We start from the raw sequence: 9,229 nt of genomic DNA, 5'->3' as shown, positions 1-9,229 counted from the left end.
GCTGCTCTCAGGCGCTCCTGTCGCTCCCGCCGCTCGCGCTCCGCGTCGTCGGCAGCCCGGCTGGCGCCCTGTGCGGAGGAGACGTGAGACGAGAGGGAGCGGGTCGGTAAAAAGCAGAGCGAGGCCCGTGGCAGTCTCCAGCGGCTTAGGGAAACGCCGAGGGCAGCCGTGCCCGACGCCAGCCTGGGCGGCAGTGTGCGTCTCCCAGGAGGATGGGGCACAGCGTGATGGCCTCCCTTTCCTACCGCCCTCACGCAGTACTGCCTCGGGGGCAGCTGGGTCCGCACTCCCACCCATGCCCCTCTATGAACACGCACTGGCAGGGTGGGGAAGTCCCGGCAAACCCTGGCAAGGCTGAGCTGCAGCAACAGCAGCCCCTGTGTGCACACAGCAGCCAGGAGCGGTGTGCATCAGGGCAGCACAGACCCAAGGGAACCCCTGGTTTCAGGGGGCGATGCCGTGAGGCAGGGCCCGTGTCCCCGCCCATGGGCTACACACACAAAGGGTTCAGGACACAGAGCCTCATGCACTGGCAGGCCACCTGAAGCAGCAACGCAGCACAGCTTGTGCCTCTGAGCTCAGGGCAGGCAGTGCCAGAGCAGGCTGACGGGAAGCCCCCGACATCCAGACCTGGACGGTGCAGCAGCCCCACAGCCGCCCTGACGCCGCCAGCCCCAGCCCGGCCTTACTGGCCCACCCTGCTACACCCGGGTCTCTGCTGGACAGTGCGGGCAGCTGGAGTGTACTCCTGCTTCGCCACAAACCTCTGCCATCTGTAAAGTTTCTGGTCTGTTTCAAACTGATAATTACACACAACAAACATGTAACAAAAAAGGACGTGTAAGTCCCACGAAAGCCGTAACTCTTGCAGTGGTGTCCAACTCTCTGAAGTCTTTGCTGTTGGATGTGTGCGCTCGCCAAAGAGAAAGTGACAAGTCACCCCACTGCACAAGTGCCCAGTGTGTTTCTCAAGCTGCTGGACCCAGGACTCGAACCATGGTGGGCCGTGTAGGAGTCCAGCGCTGTAACTACTGAGCCACCTGCTGGCCCTCAGTTACTGTCTTCTCTCACCACGTGGGCAGTCACACCACAACCTGTGAGAGGCTAGGGCACGAATGTGTGTGTGGTGAGACCTCGTCCGCCACGCACCATGCCTAGCCCTGCACAGCAAAGACCACCAAGCCCACATACCCACCCCAGATAGGCTGCCCAGCCAAGGACTCCCAACTTATACAGGCAGGCGTGTTTCATGAACCCACTGTGGGCAGCGGAGATCAAATGCAAGACCAGCTCGGCTCAGGGCCAGCGACGCTGAGGCAGCACCTCGCCAAGTCGCCCTGCCGGCCAGGCACGCCTCTCACAGGCAAAGTGGACGTCCGGCACTGGGGACGAGCACGAGCCCCGCAGCCCAGGCGAGCTGTGGAGGGAGGCCTCCAGCCTGGGCCACATCGTTCTGCCTGTGACCAGGCTTCTCACAGGCCACTGCCCACACGGCTCCTGTGGACCTCTGGAGTGAGGAAGACCTGCAGCCCAACGAGAGCTCTGACCTGGGCAGACCAGTGCTTCCAGACACTCCAGGGCCTCCCGTCCCGCACCGAGAAACCCACAGCCCGCTGTACCCCTCTCCCCAGGCTGAGCCACTCTTGGGAGTCCTGGTCCGCAAGCAGCCAGCCAGGCAGGCTCAGCCCTCACGGGCAGCACCTACTCCCCACACAGACGCGCCCCGACCTCTGCCGACCAGGCTGCTCCCACCGGAGCTCTGGGGAGCCAACAGCATGGCACTTACAAACTTGAGCATGTTCCAGTCAAATACGTAGTCGTAGGAGAAACCCTGGCGGTGGAAGAGATTCCTAAAGAGCTGTCTCAGGTACGAGTAGTCAGGCTTATCGTCAAAGCGCAGGGAGCGGCAGAAGTTCAGGTAGGTGGCAAACTCGGCTGTGAGACAGGACAGTGAAGCTAAGTGGCACTACCTCATGGGCAGACGCCAGCCGTACCGGCGACCTCCCGCCACTGTGAGCACCAAGGTGTCAGTGGCGGGATCGGAATCACCCCCGTTCTCTCTTAAAGAATTTACTTAATTATGAACTAGCTGTCTGCCTATTTATTTTAATCAGACCTGAAAGGGACTGAGTGAGAGAAACAGCGTGAGTGAGCAAGCTGTCAGGGCCCGAACTCGAACCAAAGTCGTCCGTGCGGGAGTCCAATGCCCTTAACTATGCCCCCTGCCAACCCACCACCACTCCTGTCCCTAAAAGCCTCACAGGGACAAAGGGAAGCTGAAGGCTGGAGACAGCAGGCTATGGGCACTCCAGGGATGCCCTGGGCGCCATGGGCCAGCGTGCTCAGCGAGCGTGGCAGGAAGGACACGAAGGCCACTGCTGTGCCCTGACACAGAAGTCCCCACCCGGACAGCGGCTCCCAACACGACACGGCAGGCACGCCATCTTGGGCGCGAGCAGCCGCACTTACAAGGGTAGCCTTTGCACAGCACCTCGATGGGCGTGGACATCTTCTTCTCGCTGATCCTCTCGTACTTCTGCCGCTTGGTAGCAGCCTTCAGCCCCTGCCAGGGCAGCGAGCCCAGGTTGAAGTACATCAGCACGTAGCCCAGGGACTCCAGGTCATCCCTTCGAGACTGCTCTGTAACAGGGGAGTTGCAAGGGATGAGAAGCATGCAGTCTGGTGCCACAGAGGCCAACTCAGGAGCCCCGGCCCACCAGGATGTCCCATGTGCTCCTGAGGAACCCCGACCTGCCTGCTGGCCGGAACCTGTCTGCTACAGAGGCATGGTGGCCGCCTCCAGACAGCGGTGGGCTGCCGGTGGCGAGCAAACTCACGCTTGGGACCCAGGTCCCCCAGGGCTGTGCTGCATGCAGCTGAGGGTATGCACCCCGGGGGGCTCACCGATCCCGAGATGCGTGTTGATAGAGGCATAGCGCGCGGTGCCCGTGAGGTTCTTGTTCTCGCGGTAGGGGATGTGCTGGTGGGTTCTTGCGTCTCGGTACTTCTTGGCCAGCCCAAAGTCGATGATGTAGACCAGGTTGCCCTTCTTCCCTAGCCCCATGAGGAAGTTATCGGGCTTCACGTCCCGGTGGATAAAGTTCTTGGAGTGGATGTACTCGATCCGGCTGATCTGTGGACAGAGAACAACGTGCAGGTTAGCCCAGAGTGTGCTCTGGAAGAGCTGCTCACGTGGCAGCAAGGGCCATGCTGGCAGCCGAACCCTCCGCCATCACTGGCTGGGGTGGGGTAGGCAGGGCAGGGCAGGGCAGGGCCGGGCCGGGCAGACTCAGAGAGGGGCAAGCATCAAGCCGGCCTCCTGCTGGCCCTCGTGGGATGCAGGTAACATTACAGCAGCCTGCTCTAGACCACGGCTGCACTAGCTCCACGCTCTTGCCCTGGTCTGCACCAGGACCTGCCCAGAAACAAAACATTGGGAGCCGAACGTTTGGCCCCGAGGGCGGAAAGCATGCTGCGCCGGCACTGGGCGAGTCTCCAGCCCAGGCAGGAGTCCTGTCCTAGGCCAGGCTGAACCCACTGTGTGCCAATGGAAGAGGGAAGAGAAGTGCCGACGCCCACCATGCATGCCCCTGCCCACGGCCTCGGCAGGCACATGGTCTGAGAGGCCCTCACCATCTGGTCGGCAAGCAGCAGCACAGTCTTGAGGCTGAACTTCCTGGAGCAGAAGTTGAAGAGGTCCTCCAGGCTTGGCCCCAACAGCTCCATCACCATGACGTTGTAGTCCCCCTCAGCCCCGCACCACCGGATACTGGGGATGCCCACTAGACAGAGATCAGAGCGGCGTCAGCCCGGCCTGGGACACCCCAGCTTGGGGCATGGTCCCAAGCACACACAGAGACAACACCCGGAGCCAGAGGCCCCAGTGCTACCTGTCCTCAGGGGCATGGCAACACGGACCACCAGACTATGCCCAGCAGGCAGCAGCTGGTGACACTCGGGAAAGGACCCAAGGCCAGTCACGGTGCAGGGTCCCAGGCTGGGGAGAGAGGACGTGTGGTAAGGAAGGGGCTCGAGGGGCTGTGGTCTGGCCGAGTGCAGCTAGAAGACACTCTGGAATACGAGAGGCAGCTCCCACGGGCTGGGTGAGAAAGAAAAATGTTGACGTATTCTGAAGCTGGCAGAACGACCTGAGATCAAAGTGAGAAGACGAAAACCTTCTGAGGACTGACGCTGCCACGCAAGGCTGAAATACAAACCTGGGACCAGCAGACGGCTAACAGTTACGTCGCTCGTACCCACTGACCCCGGGACGTGCCAGGTGTGTGTGCATGTGTGCCCCCCCGCCCCCACTGACCTCTCACTTCGTCCTTCACTTCAGTGAGTGCACACACCCTATGGCAAAAATCTCTCAAATGAAAAAATAAAGATCTGGAACCCCAGACAAGAGGAAGGGCACGTACCAATGCTAAAAGGCTCACGACCCACTTCTGAAGAGACCGCCCAGGGGTGCAGACCGTTTCCTATTTTAAAGCAGTAGCATTCTCCACGGAAGTAAAGGTGACGCCCTTAAGTTACGACGCGACGGGGCCTGGGCTCCACGGGCGGCCTCTACCTCCGCAGCTCACTCCTCCTCCGTCACCGCCTTGCCTGCGGAAACGTGCCCGCACTGGGTAACGCCAGGTGACGGGCACACCACGGCCTTCTCCCGTCACTCGGGTCATTTTGGCTTGCCTTTCCTGTCTAAAGCAGTGCTGTTTGGGCCCAGCCCCGTAACCTAGTGTTGAGGCAGCTAGACCCAACGCAGCCAAGCTTAGTTCAAATCCTGGCCCTGGCAGCTTCATCTGGTGCCTGTGAGCACATGCCCAGATCCCAACAAGAAGCAGAAATGGAGACGGGGTTGCAGAGGGACCCTGTCTCACCGGGGGTGTGCCTTTTCCCTCCTTTATCGAACACATGTGCCTTCCGGCCACTAAAAAAAGGTAAGGGCGTGGGAAGGAGGAAAAAGACCCAGACCCTAATATCTAAAGATGAAGACCATCCTGAGATGAAAAGCACACCAAGTTGCAAAGAGGAAGGCGACGTCGTGGCGCTTGTGAGTCTCAAGTGTGGCCGCAGCCTGGTTGGGGAAGGGGGAAGAAGCCCCACCTGGAGAAGAGCTGGCTGCAAACTCACCCACCCGCGACCTGAGGGGCACAGCTCACAGCTGCGAGCGCCGGGGCACTGGGTTTCAGGGAGCCTTTAGGCAGAGAGGAGATGGTGTGGGGTCTGGCCCTAGCAAGGCTTGAGCGGTGCTGGCCGGCTAGTGTCCCAGCTGGTGACCCTGCGTGGTGCCAGTCCACCTGGCCCAGCTGCTGTGTGGCACGTGGGCTCGCACAGCCCCCTCCCCTGCAGTATGCCGAGCCCACGTCTGTCTGAAGTTTCTCACATCCCCTTGGCCGACAGACACCCTGCCAGCTCGCTCCCGTGCCTCCCTGCCACGAGCTGCCTGTCCCGGGCACCTCTCCTTCTAGCTCCTGGGCCTTCTCCTCCTGCTCCAGGCTGCAGTGCCTCAGCACGAGCAACCAGACACTCAGAGGCCAGGGGGCTCAGGGCCTGGAACACAGCGACTCCGGGCTGGCGCTGCCCGCAGCTTAGCTCTGAGAGTTTCCCACAGCTGGAACGTTCCAGAGTCTTAAGCCGGTGGCTCCCTTCTTTAGAAGCGACTTCACACAGCGTGGCCCTTCACTCTTCTCTACAAAAGGCCAACTCTGCAGATTCTGACCCAAGGGCCAGTGTCACCTGGGGAGAATGGACATGTGGTGACACAGAGCAAGGTCAGCACTCGCTAATTCTGCCCAGTGTCCTCCCAGCTTTAAACACTCCGCACACGCATCTTGCCTGTCTTCCGGTTTGTGCTGAGATGCTCAGGGGGCGTGTGTGTCCTACTGCACGGTCAGCCATGTGAGACCCAGCGACCTTCCATACCACGCCACCTGGCTGACCCAGCTGACAGGCCAGTTTAGCTACGGCGAACAGTACTGTAGAGATGGCACTTCACACTGGTTCTTCACATAAGGAAACACACTTTTTTTTGGAGAGATTTTCCCTATAGGGTGCGTGCGCTCGCCAGACAGAAAGACAGAGACATAGAGATAGAAAGTGAGAAATCACCCCCCAGGGGGAATGGTCATGCCGCAATCCCTTCTCCTCCATTCTCCTCTCGGGATCTTGGGCATGCACGCACACGTGCTCGGCGTGAGATTTAAGCCACCGGGTCTGGGACGCGAACCGTGGTCGACTACGTGGGAGTCCAGCGACATAGCCATGATGCTAACTGCTGGTTCCCAGGAAACATACTTTTTTAACAGACAGAGACAGACAGACAGAAACAGGGAGCATATGCCCTCCAACGGGATGTGGCCACGCTGCAGTCCCTCCTCCTCGCCCTCTCGCAGGCACACACACACACACACACACGCACACGTGGTGTTTTTAAACCGCAAGGGCCAGGATTTAAACCGCATGTGAGACCTGGCTCCATGAATCACCAGGCCATAGGGCGGGCCCCAAAAGAGCTGATTTTACATTTTATCTTTAGTAACCACCTAGCCAAGAAGCCTGGGGTTTCCAGGATCCCAGAGAGGGGACAGGATGACAACTGGAGGAAGTGGCTCTTCACGATCTGGGTATGGGCTCAAGATAGGGTGTGGCTCCCTGCCGGGACTCGTGGCACTGTCAGAGGATGTTGCTGGTGAAGGCCACCAAGGATATGATCGTGGAGCCTACGAGCCCCTGCACCTCACACAGATGCCAAGGCTGAGGAACTCTGCCCTGAAATGTCAGCGACGTGCCTCTGTTCACTGCCCATTTACCAGTGCCCACCCAGGGCTTTTCAAGGACCATTTCTCTTCCCTCTGCCTTCAAGCATCCTGGGCTTGCAGGTTCTCATGGGGACGTTCTCCCTGGAGCCCACAGCCAGCCCTCAATCTCGGGTCAGCACAGAGTACAATGGTGAGCTGCTGTACAGGGGGACCAGGTCCCACGTGGCTGACAGCAAAGCGAGTCCCAGCCCTGGAGCCTTGAGGAGCACGCTAAGTACGTGTGTGCACAGGCCCCACATCCTGATGGGATGGGGAAATGGAGGAAAACTTCAGAGTGTGACCAAACCCACACCAGGGGGGTAGGGGTGGTACTTCCTTTTTTTTTCCTGGTGAGTGCATGTGCTTTTTAGTAACAAAAAAATGAAACTTAAAAAAATAGAAGATTCTGGGAACCAGCAGTTAGCGTAATGGCTATGTCGCTGGACTCCCACGTAGTCGACTGCGGTTCGTGTCCCGGACCCGGTGGTTTAAAACTCACGCCGGGCGTGTGTGCGTGCGTGCCCAAGATCCCGAGATGAGAATGGAGGAGAAGGGATTGCGGCGTGACCATCTCCCCTGGGGGGTGATTTCTCGCTTTCTGTCTCTATGTCTCTCTCTGTCTGTCTGGCGAGCGCACGCACCCTACAGTGAAAATCTCTCCAAAAAAAAAAAAAAGAAGATTCCTTCGGAAAAACAAAAATAAGATCTTGAAATGTGTAGCAGTAAGCTCACTGACTTACCCGACCCGGCACCTGGCTCTTCCCAGCATGAGCCGGGCCGTGTCACACCTGCCTCCTTGTCACACCTGCCTCCTTGTCACACCTGGAAACAATGGCAGGCAGGCCTCTCACCTGCCAAAAAGTCCAATCAGCAGCCCTCCTTTCCTCAGACAAACCCAGCAGAGATGCTGAGGGAGGGAGGTCACACCCCCACCCCACAGGCTCTGGGCTGGTAGGTTTCCCACAGGGAAGAGGCCCGGCTAGGCCTCCAAGAGCGCTGTGGTCCAACTCGACTCCCTGGTGCCCTGTCCCTGCATTCTGACCTCCAGGATAAGCAGCTCCTGCTGTGTCAGCCAGAGCACCCCAAGAGCCCAACTCTGGAGACAGGACAGAGCGCCCCGCTCCCACATGTGGCCTATAACCTGACACCAGGTCCCCGAATTCCAAATCCTGTCCTGCTGAGAAGGCTGGAGCCCCGAGTCTGAAGTGACTCCCCAAGCTGCGAGCGAGGTGTGACCCAGCAGAGGGCGCAGCCAGGGACCGCACACCAGGGCAGCCCAGCGCGTCGTCACCACCTGGGCTTCCGCGTCCCCACCGTGGCACAGCCGTGGCGCACAGGCCACCGGCGTCAGCACACGCCACTCCAGCGGCGTCTGTGCAGAAGCACAAGGTTGCTTCTCTGCGCCGAGGGAAGTCTTCTGAGCAAGGCCGTGATCAAGGGCACGGAGCAACACTTCCTCTTCCCCACAGGACCCGGAGAACAAGCTTCGCGGCATACCCTTCCTCACCACACAGACTCGGGGTCCCCCCTGCCGGTCCCGGACCTACCTCCTCCTTGCATCATCTTGTAGATCTTGCTCTCGATGTGGAGTTGAGGATGCTTGGTCTTCACACATTCAAGCTTGATGGCCACTTCTTCCCCGGCAGCGATGTCGGTACCTTGGCGGGGAGAGAACAGACCGGCATCGCGCCCGTCAGTCGGGCGTCCCACCTGCCCCGCTGCAGCCCCGTGGGCGCTGCCACAGGCTACATGCCCTGCAGGATGCTATTCGCTCACACGGCAGTATCGGAGGGCACAGCAGGTCCCCTGGGACTCCATCACCTACTTCCGTGTGCACCCAGAGGACCTGGAGACAGGCCCAGGCAGCTCAGTTCTCTTTACAGACCTCGGCTTCCTGCAGGAAGTACAGGCCAGCAGACCCCAGTGGAGCTGGTGACCATGTCCCTGTCCCTCCACATTAACAGAGGCTGCTTGAGGCCACCTCTGGAGTGAGGCGGGGTTTTCTGTCCGTTCACAGTTTTTTTAAGGGACCAGCAATGGCATAATGGTTATTTTGCTAGACTCCCACATAGTTGACTGTGGTTTGAGTCCCAGACCTCACAACCTAAAACTCATGCCAGGCACATGCAGCGCGTCCAAAATCCCAAGAGGAGATGGGAAGGGAGGGACTGTGGTGTGGCCACCCCCTGGGGGTGATTTCTCGCTGGCTGTCTCTAGTGAGCGCATGCACCTTACGGCAAAAACAGCTCACGCACTCATTTACTTGATTTTTGGGCTACCAGGTGGAATCCAGAACCTTAACCACCATGCCACCTGTCGGTCCAGAGGCCAGACACCAACACCCTGTCGCCAGCCTCACTCACCAGGTCTGGCACACCGTGTGACCCAGGACCACTTCTAGCCAAATCACTGCAGGCCTGGCTGAGGCC

The 9,229-nt window shown here is 59.5% G+C and overlaps 1 protein-coding gene across 5 annotated transcripts in view; it reads right to left on the bottom strand.

Moving 5' to 3' along the window:
• CSNK1D (casein kinase 1 delta) overlaps positions 1-8,458 on the bottom strand; it is a gene marked incomplete at its 5' end in the record, with an annotated part of 17,861 nt that extends 9,403 nt beyond the window's left edge. For all 5 annotated transcript variants that reach the window (XR_003548951.1, XR_003548952.1, XR_003548953.1 and 2 more), the window contains 5 exon segments: positions 1,787-1,935; positions 2,470-2,640; positions 2,905-3,133; positions 3,634-3,782; positions 8,348-8,458. Coding sequence is in view for 2 of the 5 variants with exons in the window: in XM_027770725.1 (XP_027626526.1) it covers positions 1,787-1,935; positions 2,470-2,640; positions 2,905-3,133; positions 3,634-3,782; positions 8,348-8,458 (809 nt within the window).
• Positions 8,459-9,229: the final 771 nt, after the last annotated feature.

The sequence above is a fragment of the Tupaia chinensis genome, unplaced genomic scaffold (assembly GCF_000334495.1).
Source record: "Tupaia chinensis unplaced genomic scaffold, TupChi_1.0 Scaffold000159_1, whole genome shotgun sequence".
In the NCBI taxonomy this organism is placed as follows: domain Eukaryota; kingdom Metazoa; phylum Chordata; class Mammalia; order Scandentia; family Tupaiidae; genus Tupaia; species Tupaia belangeri.
This window is presented reverse-complemented; position numbering and strand designations above follow the sequence as displayed.